Source organism: Schistocerca cancellata, chromosome 1 (assembly GCF_023864275.1).
Source record: "Schistocerca cancellata isolate TAMUIC-IGC-003103 chromosome 1, iqSchCanc2.1, whole genome shotgun sequence".
In the NCBI taxonomy this organism is placed as follows: Eukaryota; Metazoa; Arthropoda; class Insecta; order Orthoptera; family Acrididae; genus Schistocerca; species Schistocerca cancellata.
In genome coordinates, this window is record NC_064626.1 from 295,936,551 (window position 1) to 295,959,287 (window position 22,737).

Here is a 22,737-nt window from a genome sequence, read left to right on the forward strand (position 1 = left end):
AAGGCTGGTAAAATTCTTCTCACATAGTCATAAGTCATCTATCATTTGATCCGGTAGTTGAGCGTGACCCGAGACACCTCAACTCCCAAAGGATCATGGTAGCTTGACGCTAGAGCCATCTATCGGTAGGTCCGGTAGTTGAGCATCCCTCATTTCGCTAGCCTTAGACGCCTGTGCAACAAAATCGAGGCTGCGATTTTCCGATATCAGTGATTTCTGTGAATGCTACTTTTCAGTATCTGTTATTCTTAACTGTGATTTGTCGCAGTTAAAGTCGCAGTTAAGGAACATAGGTCGTGTATCCCTCCGCCACTGCTATTTCTGCTACTTCCGCGATTTCTGCTAGGAGGCGAAGTGTCGCGAGTTGGCACTACTGTGACTCTGTGAGCGTAGTAAACATTAAACAAGCTGCTGGCACACTACTTGCGTCCTCCGTCGAAAATATATTTGTGGGTGTAATGGTCTTCTTGAATACTATTTTGCTAGCTAGAAACAGAGGACCAGATGAATTCTGGCGAAAAAGAAGAATTTTTAAATTGGCTGCTGTAAGAAAGCTTCCTCCCTTTCTTTTTTTGTGTTGTTCATCGGCTTTTGTGTAATTGTACGTAGCGTGTGCTCTACGTTATCATAACTTCTCGTTTGTTTCGTTCAAACAAACAAGTTGGCTCTATGAAGCTTCGGACAACTGAATTATTATCTTGTAGCCTTATTTGCTATCATAACTTAACGACATTCTTCTTTCGTGGTGATTATTTCTCCTGTCTTCAGCTAGTCGTCATTTCATTGTCAGATTTATTGTAGTTTACCAGTTCTCTTTCTGTTACGTAATTTTGATCGAGAAAAAATGATTATGATATTCATTCAACTTCGAGTGTCTGGACAGTTTCAAAGACGTGACGAGTTGGATATCACTTCATGATGACTGTAAGAACATTTATGTGGGAGAAACAGGCGGAAGTGAAATAAAGGCCGCAGGTGGTCTATTTCATTTACGGATGCCATCAAATGAATTAAATTTTCATTTTGTGGTGCAACTCATTAAGTACCAGATCCGCCACCAACAGTTAGCAAGTCTCGCATAGAGGACGTTCAGCACTATTCTTCCTGTCCGCTTGAATGACCAGGGATAGTGAGTGCAAAATGTTAGTTACATGAGAGTTCATAGGCCCATAATTTTCGTTCTATATACCTGTGTACTAAATATTTGTTTCCTAAGAGTTTTGTATTTTTTATGAATCGTGTTTTGGCATTAGTTTGTACACATTTATGGTGTTAATTCAATGTCTCGGACGTGTGACTGCTTATATGCTTATCCACTAATGGTAGAAATACTGTAAAATCCACAGTGCGTCATGTAGCCACAGGTGAACTATTCAATTGAAATGATGTTCGAAAATCAAGCAGCTACTCTCTTACAAATGTTTTTTAATTACTTCATTTGAATGTCAGGAAAGTCCACACGAGCCTCCTTTCTTCCATTCCCTCGCACATGTTCTAGCTCTGAGAGAACAGTAAACTACTTAAACCTTCCTTCTCTACTTCATGTTTTACTTGTTTAACTCTCTACATCTTGTGTACCTTCTGCCATTTAGTTTATATTCTGTGTGACACACTGTTCATACGCTAAATGACTCTCATTATTGAATTACAGGAAGGATAGAACTCAATTTTCTATGGGTTACAAATAATCATTGTATATGTGTTTCTGTTGCATTTAATATCTAGGTATTTACTATTTTTCATAGACACTTACTGTTTGTATGGTTAATTATTTCTATTGTCTCGTTTAACGTTATTAAATGTGGTTGTTTTGGTAATGTGTATAAACTGTGTGGATTATTCTCAAATATGCCAAGATTTCCAGAAGTGTGTTTAGGCGAAAACTGATGAGCACAGCAGTAATCATATTTATAATCTTTCTTCCACAAATATGTAGATGGTCTTTGTTTCTGAATGTAGCATGGTTTTGTGCAGGATTTATGTATTTTTTATTGCTATGACTACTTAGCTAGCTTAATCCATGTGTCATTATTTTTCTGGATTTTTGTTAGGTTTTTTAATGTGATATATTTTTTTCTGTATCGCTCTGTCTACTTTAGCTGTATAGCTCAAGGTGCTGGTACCATGTTTTGTTAATTTTAGCTACACCATGTTCCTGTCTGTTGTGTTTCCTATATTTTGCCGTACTGTGCTTCTGAGGTTCTTAAATTACAAATTAGTTTCTCTTCACCTGCTTTCCTGCAGTTGTCCCACAAGTTTGTATATTATTAAGGATTCCTGCAATTCTATATTTCGTTATTACCCTTCAGCTCCATGGAAACACTGACAAGTATTGGCTGCTAGTTTCAAAATCTTGTTTCTGTTCTGTCTTTGGATCTGATGTTAAATCACTGGTTGCAGCTGACAGGTGGAATTGTATGCTAGAGTTTATTCAACATTGTCTGCATTTCACTTTTGTACAAGACTTCCCTTCCTCAGCATCACCTGATCTAATTTGACTACATTCCATTACCTTTGTTTTACTTTTGTTGATGCTCATCTTATAACCTCTTTTCAAGGTATTCTTTGTTCTCTTCGGCTGCTCTTGCAAATTCTCTGCTACCATTTACCTCTCCAAGTTTCTCCTTGGTTTGTTTAGTGTACCGCTTAAATAACACTGGGGAAAGATATAGCCCTGTCTTATTTAGGTTCAGGATTTCAAATAGTGTGTTACAATTAGCATTATCATAACCTTTTTGTAAATTTGTCTTTCTGCACTCTTTTGAGATAAGTCATAGTAAGTGTTCCTACTTTCCTCCAAAACCCAAAATATATATTTTTTTTTTTTTTTTTTTTTTTTTTTTTTTTTTTTTTTTTTTTTTTAGGTTCACTTATAGTAGTTTTTACATTCTTCTGTAAATTATCAGTCTTTGTGTTCTGAAACAACAACTTGTTAAATTGAAGGTTCTATAATATTAACCCCTATCAGCACCTCCCTGCTTTGGAATTGTAACTACAACATTCTGTTTGAATTCTGTAGGTATTTTCCTGTCTCATACATCTTGCATAACAAGTGGAATAGTTCGGTCATGGATGGCTTTCCAAAGATCTCTGAAATGTCATCAACTTGGGTCTTTCAGTGCTCTGTCAGATTTTCTCTCGGTATGTCTCTCCCATCACACCTTCATCTACTTTCTCTTCCGTTTCCCTAATATCTTGCAGTTTCTCTTCGTGTATAACCCATTTAGGAAATACGGAAGCGTCCGATCCAACCCGTCGGCTTTGACCCATGACGTCACAAATATGGCGGAAACGACCATAAACGACAATTCCAATATGGCGGATATAAAAACGTTGCATACGTATCACAAAGACGAAAACACATAGAAAAACAACACACACAAAGGTTTCACAAGAACAATCTGCTAACATTGATAGCAAACAAAGATAATAATAAACAAGTGGTACTCAAGGCCAGGCTGGGGGGGGCTGTGCCCCCCCTGACCCCCCCCCCCCCCCCAAAAAAAAAAAACTCCCAACCTAACCTCGTATTCAGGGCTACGTTACAGATCAATGTGTAGGTCAATCAAAAGATAAAAAAAAGAAACAAATTAAAAAAAAAAGAAAAAAACAATATTGATTCATTAGACATAACGAGTAGCGACAAAACATATAGACCATAAAGATTGAACAATCTAATGGCAAACTGATAAAAGCCTCATAGACGACGTTAAAACAAAAAGTACAGTAAAAAGGTAAACTATATATTACAGGCCCTAAAACTCCTACTAAGGTAACGTCAACGAGGCAACATCTACAAACACGCCACACTCACAAGCCAAACTCCGCGCCGTAATGACGTCACACACCACAACACCCTTACGTCACGGGTCAAAGCCGGCGCATGAGATCGGATGTTTCTGTTGACCCCCCATTTATATATTCATTCCACTTTTCAGCCTTCCCTTCAGTTTTTGACTGAAGCCTTGGATAAGATTTTACCATCAGTCACCTTCCGGTGTGACCTAGTTCTCAATCATTGTTGCACATCAGTATGTTACCACAACCAAGACTTCATATTTGTATTCATTGTCTTCACAAACTGAACCAAATTTTACCATCTAACCTAACTTACACTGCGTGCTACAGATCAGTCTTGTCACCATGACCCTGATTCCAGAAAATAATATAGATGCAAACAAAAGTATGCTTTCAGTGTTCTATTCTTCTACTGTTTGAGCATGTATAGCATCACATGCTACAAATTATTTTGTCATACAACAAAACCAACAACCACTGTAGGTAGGTTCCATTGACTCTTCCCTTCTCACCTTAGTACTGGGTCGACATCTGAACTTTTGATGTTCCTACAGTTGCTTCTCTTTTCTCCAGAGGTTTTTTTTAATTTCACTATATCTGAGATGTCTTTCCCATAGTTTTACATACTTATACAGCTTTGTATTTTTTCATTTCAGCCATTCTTACTTTTTCATTTCGCACTTTGTCTCATGTTTTAGACATCTTTCTCATTAATTCAGTTCCTGTGTTTTTATTTCTTTCATTGTTTAAATTCAAGGATTTCTGTGGGATCCACTCATTTTGCCTTCAGTTCTTTCTTCTTAGAAAGTTACTGATCCATCTTCTGTTGCATTAATTTCTCCTGTTTCACTCAGTAGTTGCCTAGTGCTCCCTTTGAAATCACCTTCGGGTATTTCAGCTTATCCAGTATCCATCTCCATAATTTTCTTTCTACAAGGGTCATCCAGAAAGTAATGCACCACTTTTTTTTTGTCATGGCCCAACAATATAAAATTATAGGTACATGTTATTTGAAAGTTCTGGAGTGCACACACAAATTTTCTATTTCCTCAAAACAGATAGCATAGATGTGGCAGTTTTTCAAAATGGGTTATATAAGTTATATATGATAGAAGCAGTATCTACTCATTGAATTTCTCACCATGGAAAAAGAAACTATTGGGAACATTCACAAATATTTGTGTGCAGTTTATCAACAGAAGTACTGTTAGTCACTGGCCACAGATGGTGGGCCATCAGAAGACGGTATGGTGTAGCTTTGTGATTTCCAGCAATCAGGGAGACCATCCATTACTATCATGCCTGACAAAATGCATCTTGCTGATGTGCTCGTTCACAAGAACTGATGCGTAGGCCTAATGACTCGGCTGTTGGTGCTCAAGCTGCTAATCGGCAAAGGAAGCGTGTATGCAATCATCCATGCTCTTGATTACTCAAAAGTGTATGCACAATGCTGTCCACACTATTGTATGGTGGAACACAAATCTCTCTCTCTAAAAAAAAAAAAATCTTAAGAGTTGTTGCAATGAATTGAAGCTGAGGTGGGAGCCACCTTGTCCCAGATTTACAGCTATGAAACCTGAGTTAAGCATTTTGAGCCCAAACCAAAACAACAGTCAATGGGATGGCATAATCCTCAGTCTCCACAGACAAAAAAATTCAAAGCAACTGCTTCTGCGGGTAAGATCAAGAGCACTGTGTCCCAGAACTGTGAGGGTGTCATACTCATTGATGTGATGTCAAGAGGCAGCACAATTAATTCTGAAGCATATGTGACCACATTAATCAGACTCAGGATCCTCACGCAAGTTTGAGGAATTCGAAACACATCACAGAACAGGGTTGGACAGTGTTGCCCCATCCACCCTATAGTCCTGACCTAGCTCTCTGACTTCCACTTTTTTGGACCATTGAAGAATACCATTCATTGAAGACATTTTGAGAATGACGTGGTGAATCCACACAGTGAAGAAATGTCTTCATGATCACAACAAGGAGTTGTAGCGACAGAGCACACATGCCATTGTGTTTCATTGGAGGAAGGGTAGTAGAACAGGAGTGTAGAAGAAACATCACTCTTGTGTGTACAAGCCACTGCATTCCATAAATAACTGTTAAAGGAATATTACATGGTGCATTATTTTCTGGGTGACCCTCGTCTCTGGAATTTCCTTAGCTTCAGTCTGCAGTCAACAACCAGTAAATAGTGGTCAGACAACATGTGCCCCTGGAAATGTTTTGCAGTTTAAAACCTGACCATGAAACCCCCTTCATGCCATTATATAATTTGTGTGAAACCTTTCAGTGTCTCCAGATCTCGTTCAGGTATACAACCATCTTTCATGTTTCTTAAACCATGTATTAGTAATGATTAAATAATTATTGTGCTCTGTGAAATATTCTACCAAGTGGCTTTCTTTAATCCTTTTTGCCAGTTCATGTTCTATTTTTTTTCTGCTATTGTGTTCCATTACAATTAAATTTTCAGCTCCCTAAAATTGAATAATTTTTTCTTCTCGTCGTATGTTGTTTCTGTTCATTATCTGAGGAGCAAGGAGGCACATATACTACTGTGGTGGTTGTGGCGTTGTTTCTAACACACTATAGAAATGTTTTGTGTCTAACAATGAACCTAAAGAAAATTTCAGTATATGTCCCTCAGGGCACTCACAGCTCATTTGTAAGTATGTCTGTGGTGGGCATGGGCCCCTAGGGCTATTGCAGTACTTGTTCCTTTCTTGTGCTGCAGTTTCATTCTCTGGCTGCATCTTTCTCAAAACTGTTATCTAGGACAGATTCCCTGCTGATGACCCAGCTTTCTTGTAGGATGCAGAGTATGGTTTCTCCCATTTTGTTCCTTTATTTTACATCACATATTTCGATTAAAATATACATTCAGTTCCCACACCTGGATTTGACGTCCACCATTTCAGTTTTTGTGGGGTGTCGTCAGGTACCGATACTGTCGTACCGCCCTGAACCTGAGGGATTGCAAATTGGTGTTAGAGCTGTCACCTCCCTGCAGATTCTGGGTAGTAGTTGCCTGACCATTTGTGGGCAATGGGACTCATGCTCTGGGTGTAAAGCCAGGTGGCCTTTGCTCTGGCTGGAGGGGTGCTCATGGGGAGAGCCCTTGTTTGGAGTAGGGCAGAATCGTGGCTGATACCTAGCATCATGAAAAGGCCAAAGTTGTCAGCAAGTGATCACTACACTCCAGCAGTCTTTTCAGACAGACCACAATTCACTGCAGATCATTAAGACCTAGTAACTTTTCCTACTTGGCCATGCCATGGGAGGAAAGCAAAGCCAGGTAACAAGCAGACACAGCCCTCAGTTCCTGGTTTGCACTCAGACAGATGGACAGTCTTTCTCTCTAGTAATCCAATGTTTTTTGTGGAGATACTGAAAATGTATTTGGTGAACACACTTCCCGTACTGAATTGCGAAGTGGTTCAATCTTAATAATATGACAGAGCCTAACCAGTTCTGGCTATTACGAGGGCAGTTCAATAAGTAATGCAACACATTTTTTTCTCGGCCAATTTTGGTTGAAAAAATCGGAAATTTCTTGTGGAATATTTTCAAACATTCCCGCTTTGTCTCGTATAGTTTCATTGACTTCCGACAGGTGGCAGCGCTGTACGGAGCTGTTAAAATGGCGTCTGTAACAGATGTGCGTTGCAAACAACGGGCAGTGATCGAGTTTCTTTTGGCGGAAAACCAGGGCATCTCAGATATTCATAGGCGCTTGCAGAATGTCTACGGTGATCTGGCAGTGGACAGAAGCACGGTGAGTCGTTGGGCAAAGCGTGTGTCATCATTGCCGCAAGGTCAAGCAAGACTGTCTGATCTCCCGCGTGCGGGCCGGCCGTGCACAGCTGTGACTCCTGCAATGGCGGAGCGTGCGAACACACTCGTGCTACTCTTCAGAAATTGAAGAAACGACTTCAGCGTGTTCGTAGGCACAAAAATCTGAACGAACTTCTCCTTCTTCATGACAACGCAAGACCTCACACAAGTCTTTGCACCCGAGAAGAGCTCACAAAACTTTAGTGGACTGTTCTTCCTCATGCACCCTACAGCCCCGATCTCGCACCGTCGGATTTCCATATGTTTGGCCCAATGAAGGACGCAATCCGTGGGAGGCACTACGCGGATGATGAAGAAGTTATTGATGCAGTACGACGTTGGCTCAGACATCGACCAGTGGAATGGTACAGTGCAGGCATACAGGCCCTCATTTCAAGGTGGCATAAGGCCGTAGCATTGAATGGAGATTACGTTGAAAAATAGTGTTGTGTAGCTAAAAGATTGGGGAATAACCTGGTGTATTTCAATGCTGAATAAAACAACCCCTGTTTCAGAAAAAAAATGTATTGCATTACTTATTGAACTGCCCTCGTACTTGCTGGCAAACAACTAAGTGATATACCTGTTACAATAACCATGATGTAGGGTTTAATTTTATATTGGGACCTAATGCTGCAAATGTGTGAGCTATGCAAACACTTAGAGGAACAAGGGATCCGATATGAGCATTGTGCATGTTGAGGCTTTCAAAACAATGTGATTGACAACAGAGCATTCATCCTTGCTTTTGAGAGGGATTTGCTTCCAGAGGTGGTCAATATCATGGTTTATTGTTGCAGTGGGAAGCTGTATTTCCCGTCCCCAACACAATACTTTAAATGCCAGTACTTTGGGCATATACGAGGGCAGTTCAATAAGTAATGCAACACATTTTTTTTCTGAAACAGGGGTTGTTTTATTCAGCATTGAAATACACCAGGTTATTCCCCAATCTTTTAGCTACACAACACTATTTTTCAACGTAATCTCCATTCAATGCTACGGCCTTACGCCACCTTGAAATGAGGGCCTGTATGCCTGCACGGTACCATTCCACTGGTCGATGTCGGAGCCAACGTCGTACTGCATCAATAACTTCTTCATCATCCGCGTAGTGCCTCCCACGGATTGCGTCCTTCATTGGGCCAAACATATGGAAATCCGACGGTGCGAGATCGGGGCTGTAGGGTGCATGAGGAAGAACAGTCCACTGAAGTTTTGTGAGCTCCTCTCGGGTGCGAAGACTTGTGTGAGCTCTTGCGTTGTCATGAAGAAGGAGAAGTTCGTTCAGATTTTTGTGCCTACGAACACGCTGAAGTCGTTTCTTCAATTTCTGAAGAGTAGCACAATACACTTCAGAGTTGATCGTTTGACCATGGGGAAGGACATCGAACAGAATAACCCCTTCAGCGTCCCAGAAGACTGTAACCATGACTTCACCGGCTGAGGGTATGGCTTTAAACTTTTTCTTGGTAGGGGAGTGGGTGTGGCGCCACTCCATTGATTGCCGTTTTGTTTCAGGTTCGAAGTGATGAACCCATGTTTCATCGCCTGTAACAATCTTTGACAAAAAATTGTCACCCTCAGCCACATGACGAGCAAGTAATTCCGCACAGATGGTTCTCCTTTGCTCTTTATGGTGTTCGGTTAGACAATGAGGGACCCAGCGGGAACAAACCTTTGAATATCCCAACTGGTGAACAATTGTGACAGCACTATCAACAGAGATGTCAAGTTGAGCACTGAGTTGTTTGATGGTGATCCGTTGATCATCTCGAACGAGTGTGTTCGCACGCTCCGACATTGCAGGAGTCACAGCTGTGCACGGCCGGCCCGCACGCGGGAGATCAGACAGTCTTGCTTGACCTTGCGGCGATGATGACACACGCTTTGCCCAACGACTCACCGTGCTTTTGTCCACTGCCAGATCACCGTAGACATTCTGCAAGCGCCTATGAATATCTGAGATGCCCTGGTTTTCCGCCAAAAGAAACTCGATCACTGTCCGTTGCTTGCAACACACATCCGTTACAGACGCCATTTTAACAGCTCCGTACAGTGCTGCCACCGGTCGGAAGTCAATGAAACTATACGAGACGAAGCGGGAATGTTTGAAAATATTCCACAAGAAATTTCCGGTTTTTTCAACCAAAATTGGCCGAGAAAAAAAAATGTGTTGCATTACTTATTGAACTGACCTCGTATCTTTGTAGTATACATACATCCCAACCGGTGTAGATTGTGGTCAGGCAGCTTTCAAAAATTCACCATGTGTGCTACCACCTTCCTGTGTCAACTGCAGTAATGAGTACCCTCCCTGATTCCCAAATTGTGATACCGTAATTAAGGAATGCAGAAACTGAAGATCTTTGACTGCATCTCATATTCCGAAGCTCAAAACAAATATGATCCTTCATATCCTGCTTTTGTCCAGGTTGGTATGTCAGTACCTGGCATACTTACTCCCTCACAGTCGACCTTTGATAGTAGTGCAGATACAAACTTTGACAATAAAGTTCAGTGAATAAAGTCAGAACGGTCGACTGGGCAACACTGGTGACTCACAATGCTGCACCTGCATAACGGCCGGTATTGACTACCTGCTCCCACCATAGTTAATGTGAGCATCGTGTGTGTTCCATGTTAGACCTGTTGGATGAAGAGCTTGTTGGATGAAGAGCTTGCATTGGTTCTGAGCTGAGAACAGGACAATGAATGTGTAAAGGATCAATTTAAAGTTTTGTTTTAAGCTCGGCAAGACACTGAGAGAAACACATGCAATGCTGGTACATGTGTCTGGGGGGCCAAGCACTGTCCATGAAGTGTGTGTGTATGAGTGGTTCTCCTGTTTTTGGGGGGGGATTAAGCACTGTCCATGAAGAGTGTGTGTGTGTGTGTGTGTGTGTGTGTGTGTGTGTGTGTGTGTGTGTGTGTGTGTACAAGTGGTTCGCCCTTTTTTGGGGAGGCCGGGAAAGTGTTTCTGACAATCCCCGTGGTGGACGACTGGCAACCACCCTCAGTGAAGAAAACACTGAGAAAGTGAGGACATTAATTAAGAATGACCATTGATTAATTGTGCACTGACGATTGGAAGCAGGCACGTTTAGAGACTTCACAGGATTTTGTCGAAACGGTGGATGCTACACCCAATTTCTTGAATCATATTGTCACTGAAGATGAAACCTGATGTCTCTGGTATGACCCTGAAATGAAACGGCAAAGCATGGAATGGCATTCTCAGAGACCCCCTTGTCGGAAAAATGTCAGAGCCAAAAATCAAGCCTCAAAACAATGCTTATCACCTTTTTTGGTAGTCAAGGCATTATCCACAAAGAATTTATACCTGAGGGAACAAGACTTTACACTGCATGGTATGTTGAAATTTTGACCCGTTTCGTGCAACGTCTACTCAGGGTACAACGAAAGTAAGCACAACAAGGTTCCTGGTTTTTTGTTCACAACAAGGCTCGCTCACACAAAGCCAATATCGTCAAACAGTTCCTGGCAAAAAAGGGGGTGGTGCAACTTGAAAATCCACCATACTCGCTGGATCTGAATCCTCCAGACTTCTTCCTATTCCTCGACTCAAACTCACATTGAGAGGATAGAGAGATGATGATATTCCTGACATCCAACGAAACGTGACTTCGCTTTTGAACACCATTCCAAAGGAAGACTTCATGCAAAGGTTCCAGGACATGTATCACAGAGCTCAATGCTGCATAGTTATGGGAGGTGACTATTTCAAAGGACAGTAAGGTAACTGTAGTTCATAGTTCATCTATGTTAATGTTACAGGACTATTCACCGAACTTTATTGTCAGAGGTTGTAAATTAGACTTTGGGAGTGACAGGCTCTGGGCAACAGGCCTCACCTCTTGTTTTTCCATTGGCACCATCATCAGAAACCATTTCCACATCCAGCTGGATGGCAAGTCAGAAGGTGACCCCAGAGGCATCCCTCCCCCCCACCTACCTTCCCATGGTGTTGGACTCCAAGCTGACGGCCGATAGTTATGATAGTGGTCCTGGGGTGTAAGCTGTCCCAAGAAGGATAGCTTTTACATGATAATTCAGCGATTTTACTGACATGTCTCTGTGAACAACAACTAATTTTCTTCTGTTATGTGATCTGTGTTCTCTCCAACACATTTCGCTGACAACCATTCTCCAACTCTTCAAGGTTACTGTGCATTGTGGCTGAGCTGTACTGTTCTCGAGGGGGTATCAAAAGGGTCTGTATGTAGGTTTGCACAGTTATTAGTGAGTGGATTACCTTCTATAATAGTTCGAAGCAATAGCAGTTTGACAGTGAACATCCTAACCATTCACAATTCATTTATTACCAGGCAGGCTGCACTTGAAGACCTGGAAATGACCGCCTTAATCCAAGAACTCCCTGGCCCCATGTTCTTCCTACCTGGAGATTTCAGTGCACACTACCCCTTGTGGGGAAGAACTGCATCATATGGTAGGGTCCCTTCATATTAACCAGCTTCTTTCTGATTTTGATCTGTCTTTCCTCAATGATGGTACTCTTATTTACAACCATGGCATATTTTTGGCTGTCAACTATACAATCTCTTCCCTCAGTCTTGTGGCTTTGCCCCAAGGTGACCTGTACGACAGAGATCACTTTCTGGTGATTCTGTCACTTTCGTGTCACCATCTGAAGGGCCAGTTACCATGTTGTGCTCATTGAAGAGCCAGTTGGCAGTTGCATACTTCTGCTGTGACCTATGTACCCTCCATTGTATGGTATAGGAGTCGTGAGAGACATCTGGCATGATCACCCATGCCTCAACTAGTGCTGTTCTGCTTTCTGCAGGCCACCTCTGCTGTTGGCTGGTCCCAAGGTAGACCAAAGACATTGCAACAGTTAATCAGAAGGTCTCTGTGCTGAGTGTTTCACTCTGGGTTAGTTACACCTGGGCTTGTATGTTGATAAAGTTTGCATTTGGTATAGCTCTCAATCTGTAGCCTCAGCTGAAGGTCAACTCCATGGCGCCATATTTCTGGTTGCACCACACTTGGAACTCTTGTTTCATAGTCCCAGTTTTTGGGACTTCTCTTTCTTAAAACGGCTGACATGTGCACCCCATCTTCATCAACTAAAGATTAGCTACATTTGAAGCCTTAACTCTCTCCACTGCTTTGCCCACAGCTCTTGTGGTGTGGATTATACCACTCGACTTCATTTTTTGCTGTACTCTGGTGTCATCCCAACTGGACTATGGTTGTCAGATTTATGGTTCAACAGCACTTTTGGCTTTGAAGTTAATGATTTTACTTTTGTACTGGTCTCCAAAATTTGTATTTCATTTAACTTCCCATGACACATTACAGATTGTGCCCCATGATCAGATTTGAGTCATAAGTATCTTTACACTTCTGTTCTCAGGCAGTACAGTATGTCAAAAAAATCAATTTTTGCATCTAGATGGCATTTATGAGAGTACTGTATTGCCAGATAATAGGAATATCAACAAAATACCAGTACTTATTGAACCTAGATGAATTACTTAACTTCATTTACATAAAAATTAGTAAAAGAAACTGCTTTCTATTGATAAAGGCAAAACTTGCATTTCAAACCGGTTTGAATTTGAATGCACGAGATGACCTTCAAAGAGGCTCTGTACAAAAAGAATTTTTAACAGTTGATATTAAATGCATTATTAGTTGTACATCAAATTACAAAAATTAAGACTGTCATATACAGCCCAGCAGCATGATAATGCTTGTAGCTACTAAACTGTCACTACATTTTAAGAATAATTTGAGCTGGTGCATTATTGTGGAATTAGACTGGTCACAGCTGCCTTCAGTAGTCCCGTAGACAGTCTCCTCTCTGAACCCAGGATCTCAGCTCTTCATTTCTAGTGCTGCCATTTCTTGCTCACTTATGCAATCACCATCCAACAATTTTCTAATCACTCAACTTTTCAAATACTTTTTGCATACAAGGGAAAGCAACTTCTGACATTCGCCTCTGGTGGCATTACCAATTGCGATATGCCAAGGTTGCTGGGACCTGTGCATCCTGCCTACCTCTCCCCCTTCCCCTTCCTTTTGGTTAATACCCAGATCATAAATTAGGACTGATTGTTTCATGGACCTAAAGTTCGTTGCCCCATTACATTTTGGCCTCTGCTTCTGAGTTGTTCGGTGGTGTCAGGGTGTTTACCCTCATTTGCACTGATCCTATCAAACCAGAGAGAAGACATTGTAGGTTTTTACATCTTCCACCTGTCAGCAACATCATTTGCTGTTGAGAATGTGTAATGTTATTATGATGGAATTGTAGCCATTAACATAGCCCTACATTTTATTAATTAGACCTCCCTCAGCTGTATTCTACTTTTTCGGAGTGATTCAATGAGCAATCTTCAGGCTATTGATTGATTTCACTCTTGTCTCACTGTGGTATCTGCTATTCATGGTCTTCTCTCTGATCTTGGATCATACTGTCTGCTTAGTTGTCTTCCTCTCTATCCCAAGTCTTTGGATATTGTAGGAGTGAACTGGCCAACAGGTTGGCTACAGGAGTGGCGAATAGGTTGGCTACTGGAGCGCTTACATGACCAACATTTGCTTTGATGGTCCCAGATGCAGACTTGAGGGCACAAATGGAACATCTCTTCGCGCAGAGATGGACCAACATCTAAATTAACCTACAGTTTTATCTTATGAGATGGGGCTAGTCTCACATTGTAGTTGTGGCACTTCAGACATTAGCTCACATTCTGGTGGATTGCTCTCCCCTTCTGACTGTCCATGGCCACGGTAACCACTGTCTTTCAGATTGTTTGCCTCTAATGTTGGTGGATGATGTGTGGACAGTTGACATAGCTCTTCGTATTCTCAGAGAGTGTGTTTTTTTTTCCTCAGGTACAACATTGTAAACTGCTTTTGGGGAAGGGGCAGGGCAGTTGGAGTGGGGCCATCTCTGCCGCGTGCTGGGGTGGGGGACCCTAAATTCTTCTTCCTCAGCCAGCTGCCTTTGTTATCCCCCCTTTCACGTATTTTTATTGCTTATCAGTGTGGTTATCCCTTTGCTGGAGCCTATTTTATGTTTTGGGATAGCACTCCGATGAAGAAGAGACCTGAAGAATTCCTTACCTTGATACTAGCTGATAACAAAAGAACTGTCAAAGACGTTTTTATGCTTTCATCCAGATAGTAGGCACTGTTTCCATCTTTAACACTTTGGCTGTAATGGATAGGGCATGGGAGAGCTATGGGAGGGACAGGCCCCGTGACCTCACTGTTGAGTCCCTTAACCCTCTAACCAACCAACCAACCAATCAACCTTCTGCATGATGTAGACTAAATGGATGTTCAAAAATAATGTTTGTGATTGTAAATTCCAGTCATGAAATGCAAAGAGCTCTTACTTAATGTCATTCATTTCTTCTTGTTCATATCTGAGAGGTGACCCAGGCAAACAAAATTGATGCAAGACTATGCTGGCAATTGTCAGTAAATAGCAGGAAATAAAACTAATACTGGAAACGCAAAGTCAGTTACTGATTAGTGTGTGATAGTGTCTTCCTGCGAAATCTCCATTGTGTTAACTGATTGGTGTGTAGTATAGCCTGAGACATATGTTTGTTTCAGATTTGCCACACTTCTCATTAATAAATAACTAGAACTGGGACTTAAATTAAGAAAAGCTTAACCACATAATAAACAAATCTCTGATGAATATTATGCTACATATTATATACACATATAATACATTAATTATGTAAAATGCAGTTAGTTTTCTTTGCTTTATTAAAGTTCTCTGCATAATTAACAATTTAATTCTTTAAATTTAATCACAGCATTTCCGTGGGCGAAGGAGGAATTGTTACTCTGTAGCAGTGCGATATGTACACAGAGCTTTAGTGTATGCTACAAAAGGAAGACGGTTAAAGAAGGCTGATGCTGCACAGGTAAACATTGTTATTTTATCATTGTTGCATTGCATTGTTATACAACATTTTTTATTTATAGAAATTTGAATTTCTGCATAGTTTGATATTTATCACTTTTATCCATGCAACATTTTGCTCCTATAAATGCTGGGAAGCAGCAGTGTTGAAGATAAGAGTCAGATGATAATGATAAAGTCCATGCTGAATCTTTTATACATTTGAATTAGATGCTTTGTGCTTGGTTTTCTTAGTTGGTGCAGAGTGTAGTTTCTTAATCGTGAAAGTGTGTGAATTTCAATCTCTTGGTTGTAACTTCGAATATGACTTCTGGGTCGACCGAAGTGTCCGATCCCACCCATTGGCTTTGACCCGTGACGTAAAGCTGTTGTGGTGTGTGATGTCATGACGGCGTGGAGTTTGGTTTGTGAGTGTGGCATGTTTGTAGGTGTCGTTTTGCGGTTTGTGGTGCCCTCTGGTGATGTGTTTAGGGTTTCGTGTTGTGTGGTGTAATGGGTTCAGTTTGGTCTTACTGATTATAGTGGCTGGTTCGCATTTTGGCTGTGTTTCGAGTAGAATTGGTTTCAGTTACTTAACAATTTAGTGGTTTTGTGTGAAAGTTATTGCAGTGCTGTTTGCTGTAGGTCATATGTTAATGTGAGTAGATGAATTTGTTGTTGGTCTTGTTAGGTATGGATATGACCAATAAAGAGTTGGCGCAACTCATTTGGAGCTGATCAGATCTCTGCAGCTTTTTGGGTTGATTGCAGAGGTGGTCAAGTGTGCTGTCTGTCGGAAGTAAATTACATTGGCAAAAGTTCCGTCATCTCGGACCAGGGACGGTTATATGTGGCGATGCCGTAGGGATAACTTATGGTGCTCCATACGTCGCAGTTCCTGGTTCGAGAAGTCTAGGTTGAGCATGTGCGAGATTGTGTTGTTGACATATTACTTTTGTTATAGATCCTCTCAAAGTTTTTGCACACATGAGACTGGCATGAGTGAGAGGAGTGTGCTTGACTGGTTTTCATTATGCCGTGAAGTATGTTCTGAGTTTATTAAGTACAGGGGTAAGTTGGGTGGGCTTGGGGTTGTGGTGGAGGTGGATGAGTCACAGTTTGGGAAAAGGGAGTATGGCAGGGGTAAGTCTGTGGTTGGCCTCTGGGTGTGGGGAGCTGTTGTACCGGGGGATGGGTGTTCGTAATGTGTTTTCAGGGTTGTGGAGGGGCGGTCTAAGGTGGCATTAGTGGGGTTAATTGAGGAGTTTATAGAACCAGGTTCCACTGTTGTTTTAGATGTTTTTTCTTCTTATAGGGGGTTGGGTGAGAGGGGGTACAATCATTATTTGTTAACCATAGTTTAGAGTTTAAAAATTATGAGATGGGGGCTTGTACGAATACTATAGAGGGGATGTGGGGGGCCGTTAAGTCAGTTCTTGGGAGTACTGTTGGCAGAAGAGCATCCCTGAGGGCTATTTTTTAGTTGTGGAGGATCTGTTTTGTTGCAGTTTTTGTTGAGTTGTAGTGTGTGATTCAGATTTTTTTTTTTTTTTTGTTATTATTAATTTATGTTTGGCTTTTGTTTATGGGCATTTTATTTTGGGGTGAGGGGGGAGGTTGGGTTGGGGGGTGGGGTGTGGGTGGGTTGGGTCTTTCTTTTGGTTGTGTATTTTTTCGTTGGTTTGTGTGTGTGTGTGTGTGTGTGTGTGTGTGTGTGTGTGTGTGTGTGTGTGTGGCCGACCTGTGTTGCGGCGCCGGAACTTTGTAGTGGTAAGTTTTTATTTTTTCTTGTTCTTAGTGTATTTGTTGTGTGTTGGGGTCAAGGGAAGTGTTCCATTACAATGTGTGGCTGTGGCTGTGAGTGTTGTGGTATGGGGAGTTGCTGTTTAGCTATATAGGACAAGGGAAGGGTTAGATTCTAATTTGTGGTTGTGGTTGTGGCTGTGGGTGGTCCGGTGTAGGGAGTTGCTGTTGAGCTGTATAGGTCAAGGGAAGTGGTCGATTCCAATTTGTGGGATCGTGAGCTGCTGTTGAGATATATAGGTCAAGGGAAGTCCGATTCCAGAGGATATTGTGTTTAGTGGAATTTGGGAAGTTTTTTGTTGTCGGTTTTTTCGTTGTTTTGTGTGGTGTGGTATGGGGGTGTGTGTCTAAATTTGTTTATAAAGTTTATATTTACTTTGTCCCCACCGAAAAACTCCCAATTTCCCACACTTGTCCCGTTAGTATCATTAGGTCTTTTGTGGAACGTGTGTGTGTTGGTTTTTGATGTATTTTCGTGTTTATCATGTTTACCTAATGAAGTCATAGGCGCTAAATTGGAGTCGTGGTGTATGGTTGTTTCTGCCATATTTATGTATCATGGGTCAAAGCAGACGGGTGGAATCGGATGCTTCTGTATTTCCCTACTTCCTTCACTAAACAAAATCAATATGAAGAAACATTTAATCAGGAATTACATTGGGGTTGTGACTGAGTTACAAAATATACTAAAGCATAATCTATACAGAAAATTGTAATGGATTCATCGCTTAAGCACTACAGCTAACATTGTAATTTTTTGTGTGTTACCTATTACTTTTCACTTCACCTACTAGTTGGAAATTAGTTGATTTTTGACTACTACTCCTAGTGTTACAACTGGATTTAGTTTACCATTGTTGTTTCTTTGAACAATCTCTACAAAACATGAAATTGTACAGATGCTCAGAGAGCAAACGTTGAAATGTACTCATGTTACTACACAGATGATGATATGATGCTATACATTTATAGGAAAAATCAACAACTGCAAGCTGCTTCAATAAAATATAGTGGACAATAAATTAAAGTTGGTGCCAATATAGTCACATTGTTACACACAGGAATTGTCAATTAATGTAAAAACAGCTACTTTGAAAACAAAAGGAAAATGCTGCTCTTCTGAAACTTTTAGCTGCTGTTTTAATTACTGCTTCACACTAGGCATTTATGTAACTTTACTGGTTTATAGAGAATGCTGTCAGCATTCTGTATGCTGCGAAATTTAAAACCTGTTAACTGGAATTATCCTGATAAATTATAGACAGAGTAGATAATAATGTGTAATTTTACCGTGTTCGTGAATACTGAATTTGCATTAATGTGGTGAATGTTTGTCACCAGAGTATAGTACTTTGTTCCATTATGTGGATTGTGTCCAAATACTCTATATGAAAATTACTTTTACTTCTAGTATTGGTATTGTGAATTTCATAGTTCATTCCAGATTGACACCACTGACAATGTATACTGTTAAGTAGTAAACGTATTCGTGTGTTAGTTTTTGAACTGTAAGTTCTGATGTGAAGAGACTTCTGCTAAATGATGGTTATTGGATTTGCATAATTATGTTACTGCAAGTGCCAGTTCAGTAAAACACGTCTTTTTTACTGTGGAGCATCCCAGAAGGTTGTGCCATCATACTTTTAAGTATGCTAGCAATCCTGTCTGCAAGTAAACACACTGATACAGATTTCTATATTCAGAGAAAACAGAACTGAGCTGTTTGGTTTACTTAAATCCATGTAACATTGCAGCCTGTTCTTTACCCTATCTAGATGCTTAGGAAATTTGTATACCGTGTTTCAAGTAGTGTGTGGCTGAACATCTAAAAGTAATTTTTTTATGTCTCGAGTTGCATAATTTTGCATATGAAAATTTTAGGACTAAGCCATTTGCTGAGACCCCACTGTTATTATGTTTGTATCATCATGTAACTTTTTAACACTGTTGCATGATCGATTATTATGTGCTGTATAACAGATTTTTTCAAAGTGAGTGCCTTTTTGTACAATTTGACAAAAATTTTGTTCTGCCACAACCTAATGTGGGGCATTGAACCGCCTCATGCCAATGTAACAGAAATGTGATGTAGGGAGAGAGATGTTGCTATTATGGTGACCACATTTTGTGAGGCAAGAAGACATAATCAGTTTGCAAGAGTACATATTCAGTATGTTGACATTCCAAAATATATCTGCCACCAATTATGAAAAGTGAAGTTGAGACACCTTACAGCTTCAACAGAGTGGCCAGAAGATTTGACTATATGAGGAAAGCCAGCCAAGATAAGTCGTATTGATTCATGTTGGAGAGTGAGCATGCTACCTTATTTTGGTTCCCAGTCTAAAGTCACATAAGTAGTACTTCAGAAAATTGTATGCAGGCTACATGGCATCTTCACATTGGGAAGTCACCTACATGGTGACTACCTCTTGAGGGTGGCCACCTCCCTGGTGGGACACGTGTTCAAAGTAACTGGCTTGCTATCCTGTCACTGTAGTCTGCACCTTGAGGACAACCTCGTTGCTGATCAGCGCCAGGGTGGGCACATGATTTTGCCATCAATCATGCTGGGGGCTACGGTTTTAGTATCAAACTTCCCTTTTCAGTATTCTGTGGCCCGAAGTGGGCTGGCAGCCAGCATGGAGCTGCCATTCATCAGCCATGGTCAGTGGTCTCTGCATTTAATACCATCCTGCTGATAGCGTGTGACACAGCCTAAGCATCCTGCTGCCGAGATAAACCTGCTGCTGATAGCTTGCTGAGCTCTGCAGCTCACTACACCATTTAAGATTAAATGGCCTCCCCTCCATTGGTGGCCATATGATTACCGTATTTATTCGAATCTAAGCTGCACTTTTTTTTCTGGATTTCGTAATCCAAAAAATTGCCTGCAGCTTAGAATTGAGTGCAAAGTAAGTGAAAGTTCTGAAAAATGTTGGTAGGTGCCGCCACAACTAACTAATGCCATCAGATATATGTAGCGCTACACAGGCATGCTTTGCAGGCACAAAGATAAATCCTGGTGCCAAAACCTCTGCATCATAAAAAAAAAAAAGTAGAAGACGAGCCTTTTTCTCCACCCCGAGTTTCGACCACTGCATTTTCATACATTATCCAGTGAAGTAAATACAAATTCCGTATTGTTCATCTTCGAATGTAGCAGCATTTCAATGTACTACGAAAATCCGACTGGAATGACTGACTGGGATGTTTGTCAATATGGCCAACTCTACGTTCTGAATTTTTTCTTACCTGTGAGAAGAGATGGTTGCTAATAGGAACTTTTATGAATTGTGAATCACATGCAGTATTCTCTTCACCATAAGAATAATATGAATATAAACATTTTGCCACGTATTCCTTCGTGTTTGCTGCTATCTCATTTAAATCATGTCTGCCTAATAAACTAGTGTGAGACAATAGCAAACGCAGAAGAATATACGTTTCATGTCATGTTTATATTCGTATTATTCTTATGCCCAATAGTGATACAGTCAGAAATGAAGCACGGCATTTGACTAGATTTTTACATCTAAGACGACTGTAATTTCTGTGCAGAATGTAATGTACAAAAGAGGCGTCTGCAAAGATTTTGAAATGGAGAAAAATTTTAGCTGAACTCTCGTTCAGAACATCTTCTATCATACACAGTATATTATTTGGTTCTTGTTGATCATTATCAAAGAAAGCAGCAGTGTAAGTAACAACAAATAGCAGTCTCTTGCCATTGTTTCGCTAATGAAACAATTCCTCCCTTTTTTATTGTAAGCGGCGGTAGCACGCACAAAAGCAAGCCATGCCGCGAGCGGCGACATGTCATAAACACACATTATCAGCATGCGACATACATTGCATGACACAGTACAATAATGCATTTTCAGCTTAGAGTGACGTAAACACCTATAACAAAGAGAACAGCACTTATCAGATCAAAGGAATATATTCACAATATACATAAATGACCTTGTGGATGACATCAGAAGTTCACTGAGGCTTTTTGCAGATGAGGTTGTAACAATGGAAAATTGTACTGAAATGCAGGAGGATCTGCAGCGAATTGACGCATGGTGTAGGGAATGACAATTGAATCTCAATGTAGACAAGTGTAATGTGCTGCGAATACATAGCAAGATAGATCCCTTATCATTTAGCTACAAAATAGCAGGTCAGCAACTGGAAGCAGTTAATTCCATAAATTATCTGGGAGTACGTATTAGGAGTGATTTAAAATGGAATGATCATATAAAGTTGATTGTCGGTAAAGCAGATGCCAGACTGAGCTTGAATACTGCTCAGCAGTGTGGGATCCGTACCAGATAGGGTTGATAGAAGAGATAGAGAAGATCCAGCGGAGAGCAGTGCGCTTCGTTACAGGATCATTTAGTAATCGCGAAAGCGTTACGGAGATGATAGATAAACTCCAGTGGAAGACTCTGCAGGAGAGACGCTCAGTAGCTCGGTACGGGCTTTTGTTAAAGTTTCGAGAACATACCTTCACCGTGGAGTCAAGCAGTGTATTGCTCCCTCCTGTGTATATCTCGCGAAGAGACCATGAGGATAAAATCAGAGAGATTAGAGCCCGCACAGAAGCATACCGACAATCCTTCTTTCCACGAACAATAAGAGACTGGAATAGAAGGGAGAACCGATAGAGGTACTCAGGGTACCCTCCGCCACACACCGTCAGTTGGCTTGCGGAGTATGGATGTAGATGTAGATGTAGAAGGAAAATAAGCAATCGATTCAAACCAGACTAAGCATGTGAAAAAGGAAGGGTACCCGTATAAATATGGACGGAGCGCCTGACTCATAGCAATGGCTACCTGGTAAAGCTTAACTGCTAAGCTTACGACTCGAACCAAGCTACTGTAGCTGTATCATCATTCATTCAACCTAAATTGTGTCTCATATTACAATGGACCAACTTTGTTTCGATTTGGAGATGTAGCCTAAAACTTTTCTCTCCCCTTGAATTTCAAGTCTTAAATTTCAGGTGCGGCTTAGATTCGGGAAAAAAATTTTTTTTTTTTTTTTTTCATTATTTCGAGTCTCATTTTTCAGGTGCGGTTTAGATTCGAGTGTGGCTTAGATTCGAGTGAATATGGTGTACCTATCATGAATGAAAGTCTAATTCAGTCAGGGGTATCTTAATAGCAGTCCACTGCTCATTTTGTTACCACCACCATTCTTGACCCACATCCAGACAAAGAAACCGGGGCCTCATCCTGATCGTCGTCACACAGCCATTTCCTCTGTCACCGGTGGGGTCACCACACGCCCCCCCCCCCCCAACAATTTTTTGAGCTGTTGTTTAAAGTTAAGAACAGGTGCTGTACCAGCCAGAATACTTTTCCTGTTGTTCTTGT

General features: G+C 41.0%; 1 protein-coding gene across 1 annotated transcript in view; it reads left to right on the forward strand.

The window, feature by feature from the left end:
- Positions 1–352: 352 nt before the first annotated feature.
- The window catches only part of LOC126171716 (39S ribosomal protein L20, mitochondrial), a 34,955-nt gene continuing 12,570 nt past the window's right edge, over positions 353–22,737 (forward strand). The window contains exons 1-2 of the mRNA XM_049920821.1: positions 353–545; positions 15,477–15,587. Of these exons, the coding sequence (XP_049776778.1) occupies positions 459–545; positions 15,477–15,587 (198 nt within the window). The 5' untranslated portion in view covers positions 353–458. The remainder of the gene's footprint in view (positions 546–15,476; positions 15,588–22,737) is intronic.